General features: G+C 35.2%; 1 protein-coding gene across 1 annotated transcript in view; it reads left to right on the top strand.

Annotated features, from left to right (window-relative positions):
* Smc1b (structural maintenance of chromosomes 1B) overlaps positions 1-22,117 on the top strand; it is a 78,043-nt gene that overhangs the window by 31,134 nt on the left and 24,792 nt on the right. Inside the window, 5 exon segments of the mRNA XM_047549823.1 lie at positions 194-373; positions 8,525-8,671; positions 15,633-15,770; positions 16,277-16,393; positions 17,974-18,080. Coding sequence (XP_047405779.1) covers positions 194-373; positions 8,525-8,671; positions 15,633-15,770; positions 16,277-16,393; positions 17,974-18,080 — 689 coding nt within the window.

The following is a 22,117-nucleotide window of genomic DNA, read 5'->3' as shown; positions in this document are numbered from 1 at the left end:
TTCTTGTATTTTTAAAAGATACTAGATGAGACAATATGGGATGTAGTTTATTGTGTTCTTATCAAACTTTTATCACATATAACTGCATACTGTTAACAGTTTACTGTAATGCTTCTGTATGTTTTGTGAGAAATGAGCATTTGACTTTTATTTTACTATGACTAGTATATAAAGTATTTTTTAAACCTTCCAGATCAAGCCAATCAATGAAAGACTGAGAGAGATCAAAGGCTGTAAAATGGTGATTGATGTCATAAAGACTCAGTTTCCTCAGCTGAAGAAGGTGATTCAGTTTGTGTGTGGAAATGGCCTCGTGTGTGAGACTGTGGAAGAAGCAAGACATGTTGCATTTGGTGGACCTGAAAGGCGAAAAGTAAGAAGAGACTTGATCCCACTTAGACAAGTCAAAGCAATACTCACAGGCTGTATTGTACACAGATATTTATATATGCTTTTATATGATCTGTTTTATAAGCAGAATCAGCAGGGAACCTAGGACAGTCATGGAGTCAGTAGTTTTATAATGTTCAGTTGAGTTTTTAAAAAATTAACTTGTGACCAGGTGTGATGGCATGTATCTATAAATCCAGGCTACTCTGGAGGCTGAGGCAGGAGGCTCACAAGTTGAGACCAGCCTGGGGAACTTAGTGAGACCCTGTCTTAAAATAAAATCAAAGAACTAGGAATGCAGCTCAGTGGTGAAATGCTTGCTTAGCAAGTACGAGGCCCAAGGTTCAATCCCTAGTTCCACAGAAAAATAAAATAAAATGAAATGAAAAATGTGAACTTCTGCAACATATCTCAGCATCATAAATGTTTTAGAAATTAAATTTATTATAATATCCTAAGACAGTTTTTAAAATTTTATATAAAATAATGTATACTACAGTATATGAATCTGCTGAACCCCAGATTTTCCCTGAATTTTCCTGTAGTACATGTGGTTTTGAATAGCAGGAAAGATTTTAGGTATTTATATTCTGGCGTAATTCTTACATAATTTAAGAGGAGATCCTAACTCTTCTTTTATACAGTTAAGGTTTAACACAATTGAATTTATAATAAAAAGTAAAATTGAAATGAGATTACTGACTTTCAAGGGAATAATTTTGGTTTAAAAAATAAATATTGTGTTGTCTTCATCATTTCATTGAGCAATGTCAAGTTCCTCATGATCTGGCATATTTTTTTAAGCTACCTTTATAATGAAGTATAACATAGTGCTTAGGGGTATAGCTGTAAAAAGACCAGTGATATGACTTAGTTTTAGTTATGTGACTTTAGGCAAGTTTCTAGATCCCTCATTTTAAATTGGGAAAATAATAGTATGCATTTTGTGGGAGTGATAGGGGTTAAATTAAGTAACATAAGGCCTTAATGCTATTTATGTGCCTGGTAAATAATCTCAAAAAGTGGTAGTTGTTTTATTATTTACTAGTCAGTTAACATATTTATTTGGAATGTCCAGAATTGCAAATAAATGCAAAGCAAACTATTCTGAGATGTAAGGACTTCCAGTGTTACATTTATTCATTTATCTAACCTGATAAACCTTTCATACATATTTATTTATTTATTTATTTTTGGTACTGGCGATTAAACTCAGGGGCCCTTAACCAATGAACCACATCCCCAACCCTTTTGTGTTTATGTAGAGACAGGGTCTCACTGAGTTGCTTAGCACCTCAGTAAGTTGCTGAGACTGCTTTCAACTCACAGTCCTCCAGCCTCTACCTCCTGAGCTGCTGGTTTTCAGGTGTGTGCTGCCACACCTGCTCCTTTCACACGTACTTCTGTCAATGATAATATCAGTGTCCTTTGGTAATCACTGTCATCGATTTCTACATAGTAAGTGGAAGTAATAAGTGAACTTTTAAAGCATCTTCCTTATTTGCTATCAAATAACTCTACTAAAATTGACTTGAAAAATTTGTAAAATTGATTTTTGAAAATTTTTATGTCAGTTTAGTCACATGAAGGTGACTGTTTATTCCTTCTTTTAACAAATTTTTATGACTTCTCTCTTATTTGCAATAACACGCTTTATCTCATTAGATTGTACCTTGTTATAAGTATTTCAAAATTTTAAGGAGCCTTATACATCCTATTTGTATTGTAACTGTATTCCATGGACTTTAAAGGAATTTTTCCATGTTTTAGGCTGGGTGAGACATCTGAGTGGATGTCACATTTTAACAGAAATCATCCAGTGTTTGCAGTTTGTGCTTTTGATTTTTCATAGACTTGATATCAATATTTTGGAATTTTCTTTGTTTAAAACATTGCCAGAGATATCACAGAATAGTTTGATGTATTTATAATATAGTATTTATAAATTACATACAGTGTCTGTAAACTCCATGATACAAACTGCAATTCTGCTAGATCTAGTTTGGGTGTCATGTTTTTTATAATTCGGTTTTTAAATATTTTCAAAACTTCCGTGTCAGAGTTTTAAAATCTGAATCTCTTTATATACGTGTAATTTTCCATCTAGTCCATGGATTTCATCATTCATTCCAGAGATAACAGTAATTTGCTTCATTCATCTATAGACCAGTTGGTTGTTATTCTAAAACATATATAGAAAGTATATAGAAAAATGTACTCTGCTCTTTTATTATGATATGACAAAAAAACAGACTCCCAGAATGATAGAGTAGCACCATAATTTGTGAAAAGATCATTTTTTTCAAAAGTTACACAGGACTTGGGATATAGCTTCCTGGTATGTATTTAGCATGCATGCCCTTTAGTTCAATACCTAGCTCCAAACCCACACAGACACACATTAAACAAGAATGAATAAAAGCACAGGGTACTATTTAACTGGATAGTATCAGGAATAAAATATAGTTGAATATAAACCTCTTACCATGTATCAGAATAAATTCAGGTATATTATAATTATAAATGAAAAAAATGAAACCAGTTGGAAGTAGTGGCACACACCTGTAATTCCAGCTATTTAGGAGGCTAGGCAAGAGGATCATGGTTTTAGGCCAGCCTGGGCAACTTAGCAATTGTCTCAAAAAATAAGGGCTGTGGATATAGCTCAGTGGTAAAGCACTCCTCCTGGGTTCAATTCCCCAGTACCAACCAACAAACAAACAAAACCATAAAAGTTCATGAAGAAACCAGGAAATTTTTTCTTAAAAGCAAAAAAAAGCTTTTCCATCATGAAAAGGCTATAAAAGTTAGACAAATTGATATTTAACATAAAAGAATTTCTGCATGGAAAAAAATGATTGTATGCAAGGCTACAGACATAGCTCTGATAGAGCACTTGTCTGACATAATATGAGGCCATGGTTTCCATCCTCAGCACCCCCCCAAAAAATTGTCATAAGCAAAATCAAAAGAAGAATGTCAAGCTGAGGGAAGTATTTGAATTTCATAGTAAAGAGCAAATTTCCCTGCTAATTAGTAAGGAAAAGAACAGCTATACAGTGGAAATTGGACAAATAATTTGAATAAACATGTCTGTATCAAAGAAAACAATAACTCTTAAACATGAAAGCCCACTCTCACTTATAACATGGGAAACGCCCATTAAAACTACACTGAGGTTTTATTTTCACTTGTCGTATTGGCCAGCATCAGAACTTCGGTAACACTTTATGGGGAAGGAGACCTTTCTATTCACTGTAATGGGAGTATAAATTTACCTTCTCTGCAAAGGGAAGTTCTGCCAGCTGAAGTTTTTAGGGAGATAGCATATAGATAAACTTAAAATTGTATGAAATTATATGATTGTATGCAAGTTTTATTCATTGAACCATTGTGTTTGATAAGAAAAATTGAAACCACTTAGTCTTTGGTGCAACGGAATACTATGCAACCTTAAGAAAACAGTGATGCTCTTTATGTATGAATATGGGACAGTCTCCAAGATAAAAGACAGTTAAAAAAAAAATAATACATAGGGCCACAGTGGGACTCAATAGAGAGCACTTTACTAGTGTATGTGAGACCCTGGGTTTGAGCCCCAGCACCACAAAAAAGAAAGAAAAGGAAAAACTAATGTATAGTATGTTAGCATTTATGTTAAAAATGGGAATAGAGAAGATGTATAAATGCATTTATATATGCAAAAATTGTTTCTGGGGTAATACATAAGAAATTAATAGTGTTTTTTACCTCTGGATAGGACAACTGACAGTTTGGGGCCAGGAATGCTAGGGAAATTTTTTACTCTAAGGTATCTTTTGAATTTTGAACTTTGTGAATATTTTACCCATTCAGAAATCAAAGATGATGTTAAAGTTTGTTATTATTGTACCAATGAAAGGGAACATAAAATTCCATGTAATCTGCATAACATGGAAGTTATAGGAAGGCCTACCGGCTTATATCACTCCAACAGTATTTCTTGAAACAACTGAAAGTGGTCCAGGGAAATGGCTGGTTATCCTGAAGATCAAGTGTTTTTTGTTGTTGTTGTTCATTTTGGTACTGGGGATTGAGCCAAAGGGTGCCTAACCATTCAGCCATCTGCTTTGGGACAGGGTCTCACTAAGTTGCTGAGACTGGCTTTGAATTTGCAATCCTCCTGCCTCAGCCTTCCAAATTGCTGGGACTTCCGGCAAGTACTACCATGCACAGCTCTAAAGAAAAAGTTTTTATTTTTTTATTTTTTAAAATTGTCAATGGTGCTTGCCTTGCATGCACAAGGCCCTGGGTTCGATCCCCAGCACGACAAAATAAATAAATAAATAAATAAATAAATAAATAAATAAAATTGTCAGTGGATATTTATTTATTTATTTATTTATTTATATGTGGTGCTGAGAACGGAACCCAGTGCCTCACACATACTAGACAAGCGCTGAGCTATGACCCCCAGCCCTACAACAAGTTTTTAATGCCAAAGAATTAAATCTTTTTGCAGGCCTGTGCACTCTAAAACTTTTATTTAATGCTATTTAAAAATTTCCCCAACTCCTTATTTCATGAGATCGCCCTTGTGCTAGAATTTTTAAACAATGAATCCACTAAGGTCAGCATGGGATTACTACACTGAGCACCTAATATTAAGGAAATTGCAAGCTGCCAGCCAAACAACAAAAAAAGAAGAAGGAAGGAGGGAAGGAAAAGAAAAGGAAGAGAAAAAGGTGTTCTTCTGGCATAGGAATTGGACAGTAAGTCAAGTGAAGAAAATAGATTATTTGAGACCACATTTAAACTTAGAAGAAATAAATTAATTTCATGTAACTAAAAACTATAAAAAAAAACCGTAGGACCCATAATTATATGAATTGTTACCACTAGATTTTTAGATTTGAAAGAGATGTTTAATGTGGTAGTGAAGAACATGGGCAGAGACTTAATCAACTTGGATTTTAATCCCTGAGTATGGCTCCAGGCAAGTTACTTAATATCTTCAAGCTGCATTTTATAAAATACAAATGCCTACCTCACAAAATTGTGATCATCAAATAAGTATTATATCATTGTGTGCAATAGTAAATGGTTACAATAATAATAGCACTAGCCAGCACAACAATAGGGACACAAGAATCTCAGAAAATCAGTGCACCCCTGTTTTAAGAGAGGGGGTTACTGGTTCAGGTGTTGTGGTTGGGGGAGGGTTGGCACTGGAATGCCATATAGATTTGGTCTTATTAGCTCCAAGTTCTTGATAGAGTGCCCTCTCCTCTACCAGCCAGCCCCATGGAGAGAGAGGAGTATGTGTGCATGTTTGCTTTGGTTTATAAATGTCAGAAATACAAGTTAATAAATGTTCAATTTAGAAAAGGTTTAAAAAAAAAGAAACCCTCCCCAACTCATCCCCTAAAAAGTAAGTCTGGACATACTTAAACAAAAAAATACTTGTTGTTTATCTAAAACTGGGCATGCTGCATTTTGATTTGCCAAATCTGGTAACCATACTCCAGGGGGGGAAAAAAAAAAAAACAGTATTACAGTGTATGTGTTAATATATTTATAATCAACTATGTGTGTGTGTGTGTGTGTGTGTGTGTATATAGTACTGGGGATTGAACCCAGGGGTGATCTACCAGAACTGCATCCTCAGCCCTTTTTATTTTTTTATTGTGAGACAGGTCTTGCTAAGTTGCCCAGGCTGGCTTCGAACTTGCAGTCCTCCTGCTTGGGCCTCCCAGGTAGTTGGAACTGTAGGCATTTTGCCATAGTACCTGGCTTCTATTTTAATTAGTATGCATAGCTCTCTTACTGTATATTTATATTTTAATTTTTCTTTTAATCTATGAGAAATTTTATAGAAAATAGTGCACATTATATGTAAGTAAAATATTAGACCATAAGTACTGTAAAATCAGCATGTCTGAACTAAAATTTGTGTTCTAAATCTTGGTCTCTCCTGTATTTTTCAACTCAGTTCTTGGTACCACTATTCCAGCCAAATGAAAGTCTGCTGTTTCCTCAAGGATTCTCTGAACTTCCAGCCTTCTCTATTAATGTGTTCTAAGTTATTTCTCAAATCTTTTCCCTCTTCTTTACTGTAGGTACGATTGGCTAAATGTGTACCATCATCTCTGGCACTTAGGCCAGTACATTTTCCACATTGTTCCCAGAATGGTTGATCTAAGCTCTGTTTCTTTCTTCCCCTCTGCAGTTGCACCAAGTCAGTGGGATTACATCCACATTCTTCCTTTTGGTGGCTTACAAAGAGCTCCATGATCTGACTTATTAGCTTCATTTCTTAGTTTAGTTCTTAACTGTCCTGAGATTTCCAAACTGTCTTCATGTTCCTTCTTTCCTCATCTCATTGCTGTTGATGTATGCACACTCATGTGCAGTATCTTTTAGTCATCTGTGCTTCATTGCCAACATGCCACCAGTGCCCTTTTCCTGTGTCCCTCCATCTCTCTGTCAGAGACTGAAACTGCCTGCTTGATATCCCTCTCCCTTCTTCCTAGCAGACTTTGACCTCACTGTCAAACAGTTTAGGAGTGGTCATTGGATGTCAGTGTCAGTCATTGGAGGGCCTGCTATGAAAGTTTCTTAATAAGGCCTTCCCATCTTCTTGAAACACAGCTGTGATAGCCTGGCTCTAAGAGTCATCTTGGACCATACAGTGCCTATGTTATGTTACATTATTGCATAACAGACACACATGGTATAGATGTAAAGTAAACTTTACTGAGAAACACTCAAAAGCTTGAGAAGCATTCCACGAAGAGCTGTGTTTGGCCAGACAAAGCAGCATGAGCCTAAAATATTCCAGGAGAGACCCTGTTCCATATCTCTCTATGTTTTTATGATGAAGTGAAAGGAGGAAATCAACTGTTAACAGTGGCTGCCTGGTCAGGGAAATTGCTGACCAGAACGGAACTTGGCAACAGGCGTTCAGCTTCCATGCTACTGCGCTAGTGTCAGGTGGAGACCTAGTGTTCACCTAAAGAGCCCCTGCAGCCCCTATGAGCAGTTCATTGTCAGACTAGCACCTGGAGGAAAGGAACCCCCAGGTCCCTCCAGAAAATGGTGAGCTTGTCTCCCTGAGGAGGAATCCAGGTGCTAGATGGTACAGCAGTATTATACAAGCAATCTGGCTCTAGCTAGGGACCCTGGAATGCCCTCCCCAGGACTCCATTTTGTAAACAGGAACAAAGACTTGTCTGTCAAATGTAGCATTTAATTCTGACTCCTAGCAAGTACAGAAACTTTGCTGCCTCAGGGAGACTTCTGTGGACTTCCCAGATGGATCAGAACCCTCCATCTTTATCCTTCCAGATTACTGAATATGTTTCTAGTATCTTCTCATTGTTTTCTCTTGTAACGTTGGGTTAACATATTTCTTTTCCCTGCTGGAATGATTCCCTGTAGGTCAAAATCCCACTTCACTGGCTCCAGTTCCTTAGACATGCAGAGGAGTCTTAGGTGAAGGAACATGAGTGAGACTCCTGTCTGTTTCCCTTCCCCTTTTTGTCAGTTCACATTACTCTTAGTCCCTCACAGATGGTCTCCTACTTTGACTAATTAATCAGGACTATTTGCAAAATGTTGAGAATTAATTTCATGTATTTCATAAAGTGTATATTTCTTCAGAGGACTATAAATTCCAGGCTCTTACACCTTGACTCCATTTATATTTCATATTTGATCTTGAGTTAATTGTCTATTTTGGAAAATGTTATTTGGGGTATTATTCTGAAGTTATTAAGACCATTTTCATAATATGCCAGATGTATATGTCAGAGTCTTAAAAACAGAATTGTGTAATGCAAACTATTTGCTATTAAATATAAAGGTTCTTAGTTTCTGCTTTTCAGTATTGAATATGTTTGTAACTAATAACTAATTTTGAACCTTTATATTTGCTGCTACTTCTTTCTGAGAATTGCTTTGTGCCTTAGTAAAATGAGCTTTGTATTTGCTGTTTATTAGTGTCCTGCTTAAGTATATAATGTAGATATTTTGTTAGTAAAGTTCAAAGTTTTTTTATCTACAAATTCTGGGCTACAAATATTGCCACGTTATGTCCTTATTTTTATCTTCTCTGTGTATATTGCTCTAAGGTAAAATATTTTTAATTTTACAGACAGTAGCTCTTGATGGAACACTATTTTTAAAATCTGGGGTGATCTCTGGAGGATCAAGTGACTTAAAACACAAGGCTAGATGCTGGGATGAGAAAGAGTTAAAGAATCTAAGAGACAGAAGAAGCCAGTTAGTTCAAGAGCTAAAGGTAAATCCATGTCATATACTTATAAAATATTTAGGAGAATAATTGTACTTTAAAACCAAGTGGATTTTTAAAAATAAAAATAAGTTCTGTGAACTGCTTACTTATTTCCTGTGCACATTTTTGTATTGGGTTGTTATTCTGTTACCTAGTTTAAGATCATCCATATAATAAGTGACTTAGTCCTTAGTCATATGCATTCTAAGTATTTCCTCTGACTTGAGTTGATCGGGTATGATTTACATACGGTAACACTCACCAGTTTTAAGCTTTCACTTCAGTGACTTTCCACAGATGTGTGCAGTTCCCCAAACTCCTTTATAGCCGTCCTCTGAGGTCTTCTTCAGTTTCTTTCTTTAGTGTTCTGTAGTTTTCAATGTAGAGATTCTTTCACCTCTTTTGTTAGGTTAGTTCCCAAGTATTTTTTTTTTTTTTTAGGCTATAGTGAATGGAATAGTTTTCCTGATTTCTCTTTCAGCTGATTTGTCATTAGTGTATAAGAATGCAATTGATTTATGGGTGTTGATTTTATACCCAGCTACTTTACTGAATTCATTTATGAGTTCTGGAAGCTTTCTGGTGAAGTTAATTGGGTTTTGTAAAATAGAATCATGTCTGGAAAATAGGCATAGTTTGTGTTCTTCTTTTCCTATTTTTATCCCTTTAATTTATTTCATCTGTATGATTGCTCTGGCTAGGGTTTCAAGGACTGTTAAATAGGAGTGGTGAAAGAGAGCATCCTTGTCTTCTTCCAGTTTTTAGAGGGAATGCTTTCAATTTTTCTCCATTTAGAATGATGTTGGCCTTAGGTTTAGTGTATATTGCTTTTACAATGTTGAGTTATGTTCCAACTGTCCCTAGTTTTTCTAGTATTTTGATCATGAATGGATGCTGAATTTTGTTAAATGCTTTCTTCATCCATTGAGAAAATCATGTGATTCTTGTCTTCAAGTCTGTTGATGTGATGAATTACATTTATTGATTTCTATATATTAAACCAACCTTGCATCCCTGAAATGAACCCCACTTGATCATGGTGCACGGTCTTTTTATTATGTTTTTGTATGCTATTTGCTAGTATTTTATTGAGAAGTTTTGCATCTATGTTCATCAGGGATATTGGTCTGAAGTTTTCTTTCCTTTATGTGTCTTTCTCTGGTTTTGGTATCAGGGTGATACTAGCTTCATAAAATGAATCTGGAAGGGCTCCCTCCTTTAAAAAAAAAAAAAAGAACATTTTTTAGTTATTAATGGATCTTTATTTTATTTATTTATTTAATTTATATGTGGTGCTGAAAATTGAACCCAGTGCCTCATACATGCTAGGCAAGTGCTCTACCACCGAGCCACAACCCCAGCCCCACTTCTTTTTTTTAAATTAATTTTTTAAAATTTGTTTTTATTGGTTCTGTATGATATGAGAATGCATTGTACACAAATGGAGCATAACTTCTCATTCTCTAGCTGTACATGGTGCTGAGTCACACCAGTAGTGTAAACATACATGTATATAGGGTAATAATGTTTGTCTCATTCTAATGTCCTGCCCATAACCCCACCCCACCCAAACCCTCCCCTCACTCTCCTCTGCACAATCCAAAGTTCCTTTTTTCTTCCTTACCCACCCCGCACTGGGCAGCAGCATCCACCTATCACAGAAAACATTCAGCCTTTGATTTTTTGGGATTGGCTTATTTCACTTAGTGTGATATTCTCTAGTTCCATCCATTTACTGGCAAATGCCATCATTTCATTCTTATTTAAGGCTGACTGATATTCCACTGTGTATATGTACCAACTTCTCTTATCTCTTCATTTGTTGAAGGGCATCTAAGTTGGTTCCATAGTTTAGCTATTGTGAATTGAGCTGCTACAAACATTGATGTGGCTACATCACTATAGTATGCTGATTTTAAGTCCTTTGGGTATAAACCGAGGAGTAGGATTTCTGGGTCAAATTGTGATTCTATTCCAGGTTTTCTGAGGAATCTCCATACATAACTGATGAATTCACTGCAAGAGAAATTAGAAAAACTACCCCATTCATAATAACCTCCTTTTCTGTTTCATGGAATAATTTGAGGAGTATGGGTGTAAATTCTTCGAAGGTCTGGTAAAACTCAGCTGAGAATCCATCTTATTCTGGGCTTTTCTTTGTTGGCAGACTTTTTTTTTATTGTAAACAAATGGGATACATGTTGTTTCTCTGTTTGTACATGGAGTAAAGGCATACCATTTGTGTAATCATAAATGGGTAATGTTTGATTCATTGTTTTTTCCCTTCCCCCCACTCCTCCCACCCCTCTTTTCCCTCTATACAGTCCTTCCTTCCTCCATTATTGCCCCCCTCCCTAACCCTAACTCTAACCCTAACACTAACCCCTCCCACCCCCCATTATGTGTCCTCATCCACTTATCAGCGAGATCATTCGTCCTTTGGTTTTTTTTGAGATTGGCTTATCTCACTTAGCATGATATTCTCTAATTTCATCCATTTGCCTGCAAATGCCATAATTTTATCATTCCTTATGGCTGAGTAATATTCCATTGTGTATATATGCCACAGTTTCTTTATCCATTCATCAATTGAAGGGCATCTAGGTTGGTTCCACAATCTGGCTGTTGTGAATTGAGCAGTTATGAACATTGATGTGGCTACATCTCTGTAGTATGCTGATTTTAAGTCCTTTGGGTATAGGCTGAGGAGTGGGATAGCTGGGTCAAATGGTGGTTCCATTCCAAGCTTTCTAAGGAGTCTCCACACTGCTTTCCAGAGTGGCTGCACTGATTTGCAGCCCCACCAGCAATGTATGAGTGTGCCTTTTTCCCCACATCCTCGCCAACACCTACTGTTGCTTGTATTCTTGATAATCACCATTCTAATTGGGGTGAGATGGAAACTTAGGGTGGTTTTGATTTGCATTTCTCTTATTACTAGAGATGTTGAACATTTTTTCATGTTTGTTGATTGCTTGTAGATCCTCTTCTGTGAAGTGTCTATTCATTTCCTTAGCCCATTTGTCGATTGGGTTATTTGTATTCTTGGTGTTGAGTTTTTTGAGTTCTTTATAGATTCTGGAGATTAGTGCTCTATCTGAAGTATGATTGGCAAAGATTTTCTCCCACTCTGTAGGCTCTTTCTTCGCATTGCTGATAGTTTCCTTTGCTGAGAGAAAGCTTTTTAGTTTGAATCTATCCCAGTTATTGATTCTTGCTTTTATTTCTTGTGCTATGGGCGTCCTGTTGAGGAAGTCTGGTCCTAAGCCGACATGTTGAAGATCTGGACCTACTTTTTCTTCTATAATCTGCAAGGTCTCTGGTCTGATTCCGAGATCCTTAATCCATTTTGAGTTTAGTTTCGTGCACGGTGAGAGATATGGGTTTAATTTCATTCTGTTGCATGTGGATTTCCAATTTTCCCAGCACCATTTGTTGAAGAGGCTATCTTTTCTCTATTGCATATTTTTGGCACCTTTGTCTAGTATGAGAAAATTGTATTTATTTGGGTTTGTGTCCGTGTCCTCTATTCTGTACCATTGATCTACCTGGCTATTTTGGTATGTTGGTAGACTTTTTTAAAAAATAATTTTCAGTTGTCAGTGGACCTTTATTTTCTATTTATTTATATGTGGTGCTGAGAATCGAACCCAGTGCCTCACATGCTAGGCAAGTGCTCTTCCACTGAGCTACAACTCCAGCCCTGTTGGTAGGCTTTTGATGGTGTCTTTAAGTTCATTGCTTGAAAATGATCTGTTTAAATTTTCTGTGTCCTCTTGATTCAATTTTCCATGCTTCATGATTTTCTATTTTATTGGAGTATAGATTTTCAAAGTAGTTTTTTATTTTTGTCTGAATTCAGTGGTATCCATGGTGATATTTCCTTTTTCATCATGAATTTTAGTAATTTGAATTTTCTCTCTTTCTATAATAGCTTGGTTAAGCATTTATCAACTTTATTTTTTCAAAGAACCATCTTTTTGTTTTGTTGCTGTTCTGGATTTTTTTTAGTTTCATAAATTTTGGCTCCGATTTTAATTATTTCCTATCTTCCATTTTTGGTGTTGATTTGTTCTTCTTTTTCTAGGACTTTGAAGTATAAACTTAGGTTATTTTTTTGGTGATTTTCTATTCTTTTAATGAATGAGCTCAATGCAATGAACTTTCTTCTTAGAACTGCCTTCATAGTGTCCCAGAGATTTTGATATGTTGTGTTGCTATTCTCTTTTACCTCCAAGTGTTTTTTTTTTTTAATTTCATCCCTGATTTCTTCAGCTACCCATTGGTAATTCAGTAGTATATTATTTAGTCTCCAAGTGTTAGAGTAGCTTCTGTTTTTTATTTTATCATTGATTTCTAATTTCATTTCATTATGATTTGGTAAAATGCTAGGTATTATCTCAATTTTTTTTTTTTTTTTTTTTTGTATTTGCTAAGAGTTGCTTTGTGACCTAAGATTTATTTTAGAGAAGGATCCATGTTCTGGTAAGAAAAAAGTATATTTAGCCTTTGATGGATGAAATATTCTACATGTCCGTTGAGTCCAAATTATTAATTGTATTTTTTAGTTCAATAGCTTCTTTATTTAGTTTTTGTTTTGAAGATCTCTCAATTGGTGAGAAAAATGTGTTGAAGTCACCCAATATTATTGTGTTGTGATCTATTTGATTCTTGAGACTGTAAAGGTTTTTTTTTTTTTTTTTTTGATGTGTGTAGATGCTTCATTGTTTAGGGCATAAATATTTTAAGACTATTGTGTGTTGATGATGTATAGTCCCATTAAGCAGTATGAAATGGCCTCTTTTTTTTTTTTTTTTTTTTTTTTTGCGGTGCTGGGGATTGAATCCAGGGCCTTGTGCTTGCAAGGCAAGCACTCTACCAAGTGAGCTATGTCCCCAGCCCCGAAATGGCCTCTTAAGTGTTTTATAATTTTTGTTGTGCAGGTTTTTCACCTCCTTGGTTAGCTTTATTCCTAGGATGTGTGTGTTCTTTTGTTTTTATTTTTTGTTTTGATTCTAGGGGTTGAACCTAGAGGTAGTCTACCATTGAGCTACATCCCCAGCCCTTCTATTTTTTATTTTGAGACAGGGTCTTGCTTAGCTACCCAGGCTGTCCTTAAACTTGAAATTCTCCTGCCTCTGTCTCCTGAGTACCTGGAATTACAGGCGTGTACCACATCAGGCAGGTTTTGTTGTTGTTATTTTGCTTTGCTTCTTTAGGCTATTGTGAATGGAATCAATTTCCTGATTTCTTTCTCAGTGAGTTCATTGTTGGTGTATAGGAAGCTGCTGATATTTGTATGTTGACTTTGGACCCTGCTATTCTGCTGAATTTGTTTGAGTCCTGAGAGACTTGTGGTAGACTCTTTAGGGTTTTCTAGGTATAGAATTATATCATTTGCAAACAGGAAAAAATTGATTTCCTTCTTTCCTACTCATATCACATATTTTTTTCTCTTGCCTGATAGCTTTGTCTCAAGTTTCCAGTACTATATTGAATAAGTGATGAGAGTGGACACCCTTGTCTTGTTCCTGATTGAGAAGAAATTCTTTCAGTTTTCCCCCATTCAGTATGATGTTGGTAACGGGTGTTATATCTACCCTTTATTTTGTGGCGGTATGATCCTTCTGTAGTTTATTCAGAGTTTTTATCATGAAGGAATGTCATATTTTATTAGAGGCTTTTTCTGCTGTTGTAGAGATCATGTGATTTTTATCCTTGATTCCATTTATGTGTTGTATTACATTTATTGATTTTTTGTATGTTGAACCAAACTTTCGAGTATTTCATGGAGGATTGTTTTGCCTATGTTCCTCAAGGATATTGGCCTATAGTTTTCTTTAGTGTCCTTATCAGGTGTTTGCAGTAGGATAGTGCTGGCTTCATAAAATTAGTTCAGAGGAGTTCTTTACCTTTCTATTCTATGGAATAGTTTGAGGAGCATGGGTGTTAGTTCTTCTTTAAAAGTTCAACAAAATTTAGCTGTGACTTGTCTGGTCCTGGGCTTCTATTTGTTGGGAGATTTTGTTTTGCTTTGCATTTTTCTTTTGTTGGGAATTGAACCCAGGAATGCTCTACTACTGATCTATATTCCTAGTCCTTTTTTTATTTTATTTTGAGACAGGGTCTTGCTAAGTTGCTGAAGCTGGCCTTGATCTTGGCATCCTCCTGCCTCAGTCTCCCATGTTGTTTGGATTACAAGCATAAACACTGGCTATTGGGAGACTTTTTATTAGTGCTTCAATTTCATTGCTTGTTGTTGACCTTGTTTAGGTTTTTTAAGCTCTCTTGGTTCAATTTTGGTAGGTCATTTGTGTCTATAAATTTGCCCATTTCTTGACATAATTTTTCAAAATATTCCCTAATGATCCTCTGGATTCCAATGGTATCTATTTTAATATCCCCTTTTTTTGTGTCTAATTTTATTTATATATGTCTTCTCTCTTTTAGTGTAATTAAGGGTTTGTCAATTTTGTTTATCTTTTCAAAGAATCTAGTCTTTGTTCCATTGATTCTTTATATTGTTCTTTTATTCTCTATTTATTTCTGCTCTAACCTTAATTATTTCTTTTCTTCTACTGATTTGGGGTTAGTTTGTTCTTTTTCTAAGGCCTTGAGATGCATCATTAGGTTATGTGTTTGAGATCTCTGTTTTTCTAACATAGGCATTTACAGTATAAATTTCCCTCTTGGGTTATACTTTAGGCCATAGAACATGTATATATGTATTTTTTTTGTAAATCTTAATAATAAATACAAAAAAATTGAAATTTTTGCAACTTACCAGATCATAGTGGAATGAAATTAGAAATCAACAGCAAGAGGAACTGCAGAAATTATGCAAATACAATACAGTTTTGAATAAACTTTGGGTCATTGAAGAAATCGGGAAAGTTTATAAATTTCTAGAATCAAGTGAAAGTGATTTTCTGTGGTGAAATGTTTTCACACTTCTCTTACTTTTTAGGATTTAATGAAGTCACTCCGCAAGGAAACAGATTTGAAGCAAATACAGACTCTAGCACAAGGAACTCATACACGACTCAAATATTCACAAAGTGAACTAGAAATGATTAAGAAGAAGCACCTTGCTGCTTTTTACCGGGTAAAATGAACTTACTTAAAATTTGTTGTAGCTGGGCATAGTGGTGCACGCCTGTAATCCCAGCGGTTTAGGAGGCTAAGACAGGATTGCTAGTTCAAAGCCAGCCTCAGCAAAATTGAGGCACCAAGCAACTCAGTGAGACCTTGTGTCTAAATAAAATACAAAATGGGTCTGGGGATGGGGCTCAGTGGTCTAGGACCCCCTGAGTTCAATCTCCAGTAACCCAAAAAGAAAGAAAAAATTGATGTAAATTAGAATCATAACATAGAATTTCAGGAATTACAATTATGTAGCATAATGTTATTTTTTAGATAATTTAACCTTTGCTTGAGATTACATTACAGTGCTTTGATTATTTTTATGCTGTTTAATCCTGTTATCCAACTGTACCAGAATTCATCTCACGTTATGGATTCCTGCTATTTTAAAACACACTTATCATGTTTTTAACTTCACTATATAAAGCTAAAATAGCCACATTAATAAAAGAAAATTCTCGTTATTAGGAACAATCTCAGCTTCAAAGTGAACTACTAAATATTGAGTCTCAGTGTACTATGTTGAATGAAGGAATCAAAGAACAACAGCAACGAATTGAAGAATTTCAAGAAAGAATAGATAAGGTGATATATGTTATATTCATAATTAAATGATGTGTGGAATTCAGTTCTGGACCAGACCCCAGATTAGATGTGTGTTGACAGGTGCAGTAGCACTCTGTCAGGAATAGCCTGAAGGCTGAGTTTTATTGCTGATCTCCTTGTGTCCTTTGAGAACCACTGCTGCGCCTCATGAGATGGTGACTAATGAGTCTTCTCTCCTGCCTGCCATCCTCTCCTTGCCCTTTGTACAATGTATAGCCTCTTTCTTTCTTACTGCCCTTAACACTAGGAGGCCAAGAACTGACATTTGGGTTATCTTTTAAGGTTGTTCACTCAGTCACTTTTTAAACACCTGTTCTGTGCCAGGCATGGTGCTTGGCTCTGGAGCAACAAATATTTGGTCTCCTAGCTCCTGCTTATAAAGTGACAGGAACTTTTTTAGATTTGATTCAGTACACTTTTGGGTACCACCAATCCTTGGAAAGTTATTTGTTCACCATCACTCTGTAACTTTCACCTTTTACTTTTAGTTCTGCCTTTTCTACATAATTCAAAAGCATACTCATGTTGCTCCTTAATGATCTCTTTTGCAGGTTAAATATCCCTCATTTCTTTGATCATTTTACATTATCTTGGATCTAAGATGAGCTCTAGAAACCATCTGCTGGATGCTCTGTTACCTGTCTATGTCCTGAACAGAGCATAATGTCAAAATATGGTCTGACCAGTCCAGAGTATCATGGCACTCCAGACATGTACTATAACTTTCCATAGTTTGGATTATCTGCTTATGCTAATGGTAGCTTACCCCTTCATTGGTCTTATCATATTCATATTTAATTTATATTCGGCTAAAATCTGAAAGTTTTTAACATGGCCTACTGTTGCATGTCTCTTTCATCCTATGACTATGCATTTTAAATGCAAGATTAAATGTTATTTTGTTTGGTTTAGCTCATTTGAATTTTTCCGTATCTTTCTTTTCTTTTTTTCTTTTTCTTTTGGTACCTGTGATTGAACCCACGGGTACTTAACCACTATAAACACATCCCTATCCCTTTTTATTTTTTATTTTGAGACAGGGTCTTGCTAAGTTGCTGAGGCTGGCTTTGAACTCATGACCCTTCATGACCCTTCTTCCTCATGCTCCTGAGTCATTGGGAGTGCAGCATGTGCCACTGCTCCTGGCTCCATGTCTTTTTGATTCTTTATTCTATGTTCTAACCCTCTTGGAATTTTTTAAAATTGTTATTATCTGAGATTCTAAAAGATTAATTTCTTTATAGAGAATGTTATATTTTGGTATGGCCGAAGTAAATGAAATCCTTTCAGTTTTATTTTAAACAGTAAATAAAACCCAAACACTTAATAATGCAAGTTAATGAGTTTTCTATTTAAATTTTTTGAATAAGAATTTGAAACAGATGGACATAACTTATGGAGATAAAGGAAGTTTAGAAAGCACTGGCTGACTATGGTAATGCTTGTTTCAATTAACTTTTAGTTTAATCCAGGAAAATCTTAGAATAAGAACTTATTTAAAGCATTGTCCATTTCTTAAAATTAGTTACTAAACTAGTTGTTTTAAAATACTTTAAAAGGTAGAAGATGACATTTTCCAGCATTTCTGTGAAGAAATTGGTGTGGCAAATATTCGTGAATTTGAGAATAAACATGTTAAACAGCAACAAGAAATTGATCAAAAAAGGTATTTTTATTAAAAGATACTATTAAATATCTTACACATATACTATACTTTTCCTTGGCTTCTTCTGCATATGAACTCTAGAATCAGCTTCTCTAGTTATTAAAAAAACTTATCTGTACCTATATTTAGGTGATATTTAAATTGTATTTAATTTAGGAAGATCCAACTTCTTCATAATATTGAGTTTTTCTATGATAGAGCTAGTATGCCTTTCCTTTTGGTAGGTTTGTTCATTTAAAGCTGGGATGTAGCTCAGTGGCAAAGCACTTGCTTTGCATACACAAAGCCCTGGATTGGATCCCCAGTTCCAAAAAGAGAGAAGCCAAATTAAAAAAAAAAAAAAAAAAAAAGAATGAAACAAAAGAAAAATATCCTTAAGTTTTAAAATTTACTTATAAGAAAATGAATCTCTACCTTGCTTATGAACTGGAAAACTCCCTTAGGCATAAGTCCTCTCAATTTTAAAATAATAGTTACTAAAGCTGAGAGAATGGGAGAGAGACATTTTAGTCTTTGTATTGTTCCTACATCTTTTACTTTGACCATAGGCTTGTATGATCTATTCATATAATGTTTAAATACATTATATGTATTTAATATATGTAAGTAATATGTGCCTCTTGCGGGGAAATTGTGAAAATTTTCTTTGTCCTAAAATAAAAACTGCCAACATTTATTTGCCCACTTCCTTTCAGTTTTTTCTCTACAGTTCTTTCACACTTCTTGCATTTTTTCAACACCAATTTACTATGTGCCTCCCATGTGCCAGGCACACTTCTAGAAACTGAAAATACAGAATTGAACAAGAACGGTCATCCCCCTACACATTCTAGAACCTGTGCATTTCCATGTACATTTTAGGATTCATTATTCAATTGAGATAGATAGAAAATTTATATACACACACACATATATATGTATGTATATAGACAGAGAGAGAGAAAGAAAACAAAACCCTGCTGGAGATGGGGTTGTGGCTCAGTGCTAGAGCTCATGCCCAGCATTTGTGATACCCTGAGTTCAATCTCCAGCTTTGAGGGGGAAAAAGAAAGAAAGGAAACCAGCTGGGATTTTGACTGGGATTGTGTTGAATCTGTAGATTAATTTGGAAGAATTGACATCTTAATACTAATTCAAGAGCATGATGCCTGTCTCCATTTATTTAGGTCAACATCCATTTCTATCCTTAATGCTTTTTAGTTTTCTGCCTTCACATTTGGTCTGTGAATATTTCATTATATTTGTTTTATCTTTATACTATTGTAAATGGAATAGTTTTAAAATTTCCATATAAAATGATTTGTTTTTAGTATGTTTAAATAAAATTCATTTTTTGTAAATTGACCTAGTATCCTAAAACCTGGCTAAACTTATTCTATTAGCTCTTTTGTAGATTCTTTAGAGTTTTCTACATAGATAATCATATTTTCAGTGAATAAAAACTTTTACTTCTGCTTTCCAATCAGTATATATTTTATTTCTTTTTCTTGTCTGTTGCACTAGCTAGGACTCCAGTTCAATGTAGAATAAGTGGTGAGAGCACATATCCTGTCTTATTCCCAGTCTTAGGGTCACAGTGAAAAATTTGAACTTTAGGGTAACTTTCAGGTTGATGAGTCCCCTTCTAGTCCTGCTTTACAGAAATTATTATCATAAATGAGCACTGAATTTTGTCAGATATTATCTCTGGTATCCTACTAAGTTAAGTGTATGACTAGATTTTTTAAAGTTTGTTAATCTAGTAAGTACAAATAATTAGTAAATTATATTTGTTTTAAAGTGTTAAATCACCTCACATAACAAGATGAACCCAATTTAGTCATGATGTACTCTCCTTTTTCATTTGTTTTTGGATTTGATTTGTTAAAACTGTGTTAAAGATCTTTGCATCTATTTTCTTGGGTATAACAATCTGTAGTTTTCTTACAATGTCTTTGTCTAAAGTTTGGTTTTAAGGTAATGCTAGACCCATAAAATGAGCTGGGAATGAGATGTTCTCTCTTTTTTTGGAAGCATTTGTATGGGATTTGTATTGTTTCTTCCCAGATGTTTCCTAAGGTTAGCCAGTAAAGGCCAGGCATGTTGGCACACACCTGTAATCCCAGCTGCTCAGGAACTGAGACAGGGGGATCTTGAGTTCAAAGCCAGCCTCAGCAATGGTGAGGCACTAAGCAACTCAGTAAGACCCTGTCTCTAAATAAAATACAAAATAGGCTGGGGATGTGGCTCAGTGGTAAAGTGTCCCTGAGTTCAATCCCTTGTACCAAAAAAAAAAAAAAAAAAAATTAGCCAGTGAAGCCACCCACTCTTCTTTGTGAGAAGATTTTTTGTTACAGATTCAATTTCTTTAATAAATATAGGGCTACTCAGGACATCTATTTCTTGGACAAGTTTTCATAGTTTATCTTTCAAGAGATTTATGTACTTTATCTGGGTTGACAAATGTAATAACATAAAGTCACACATAATAAACGTTTCTGTTTTTAAATTGTATAAGGTCTGTACTGATGTACTTTTGCTCCTGGTATCATGACTTATCTTCTCCTTTCTTTTTGGTATCTTAACTAAAGGTATGTTAATTTTATTGATCCTTTGTTAGAGCAGCTCTTGGTTTCATGAATTTTCTCTATAGTTTATTTGCTTCTATGTTACTGATTTCTGCTGTTCATTATTTCCTTTCTTCTACTTATTTGGTTTAATGTATTCTTTTATATCTTTTTAAAATGGAAGTTGACATTATGTATTTGGGGCTTATCTTCTAATATAAACCCTTCAAGCTATTTATTTCTCTCTAAATGCTATTTAAGTTACCACCTACAAATTTTAGCACGTTGTATTGTCATTGTAAGTCTGTCCAAAATATTTTGTAGTATCCCTGTGATTTTTTTTTTTTAATATGACCTGGGATGAGAAGAGGGTTGTCTGATTTAGTGGCTATTGGCAGGGCAAGGGGTTCAGATGTCTTTCTGTTAGTGATTTTTAGATTAATTTCATTGTGGTAAGAAATATATTCTGCATTATTTTGATCCTTTCAGTGGAGGCTTGTGCTTGTCTCTCTTAATACGTGTTCCATGTATACCTGAAAAGAATGTGCATTCTGCTGTCGGGTAGAGTGCTACCCTGCGTGGTAGTTGGCCAGGCTGGCTGGGGTTGCTCAGGTCTTCCATCTTTGAGTCTCTGCCCAGTTGCGCACTCAGAGCTAAGAAAGGAGCACTGAGATTTCCAAGTACACTTTTGGACCCGTCAGTTTCTTCTAGTTCTGTCAGTTTTCACTTGATGTACTTTCAGGCCTTTGCTGTTAGGATACATATGTACTTGGGTTATCATCCTTTTTGAATTATTCCTTTTATCCTCATAAGATGTCTCCTCTTCACCCATTGTAGTCCTAGTTCTGCAGCCAGCTTAAAACTTAAGCAGACTTCATTTCTAAAGAATTCTGCCTATGAGTGTTTTTTCTCATAAATCCAACAAGAATTCTAACTGAGGTTGCATTGAATTGTAGATTTATTTGGGGAGAAATGATACCTTCAGAATATTGAGTCATTTCATCCAATAACATAGAATTTTTTTCATTTGTTTGAATCTTCTGTATCTTTTATTGGGGAATATTAAGGTTTTTCCCATATAGATCAGTGTGTTCTTATTAATTCCCAGTTATTTATAGTCCTTTTAGATAGATGATATTTATTTTTAGATTTTAAGTTGGTTTCTATTAGTATAGAAAAACTTTCTCAAAGTTTAGATTGATCTCTCATCCAATAACTTTGCTAAATTCTCCTAGCTTACCCATCGTGTGCATTGGTATTGAGTTTGAGATGTCTGTGACATCCAGTTGGAGCCATAGAACAGGCAGCTGACTGTAAGTTAGGAGTTTGAGGGAGAGGTGAGGCTAGAGGTGTGAATTGTGGGACTGTCAACATACAGATGGTCCTTAAAGTTATGTGACTGGATAGGAAACCAAAGGATGAATGTGGGTGGAAAAGGAAGAGATCCCAGAGATGGTAACAGGATTAGGAGATGAGATGGAACCACTGAAG

Source organism: Sciurus carolinensis, chromosome 4 (assembly GCF_902686445.1).
Source record: "Sciurus carolinensis chromosome 4, mSciCar1.2, whole genome shotgun sequence".
Taxonomy (NCBI): domain Eukaryota; kingdom Metazoa; phylum Chordata; class Mammalia; order Rodentia; family Sciuridae; genus Sciurus; species Sciurus carolinensis.
This window is presented reverse-complemented; position numbering and strand designations above follow the sequence as displayed.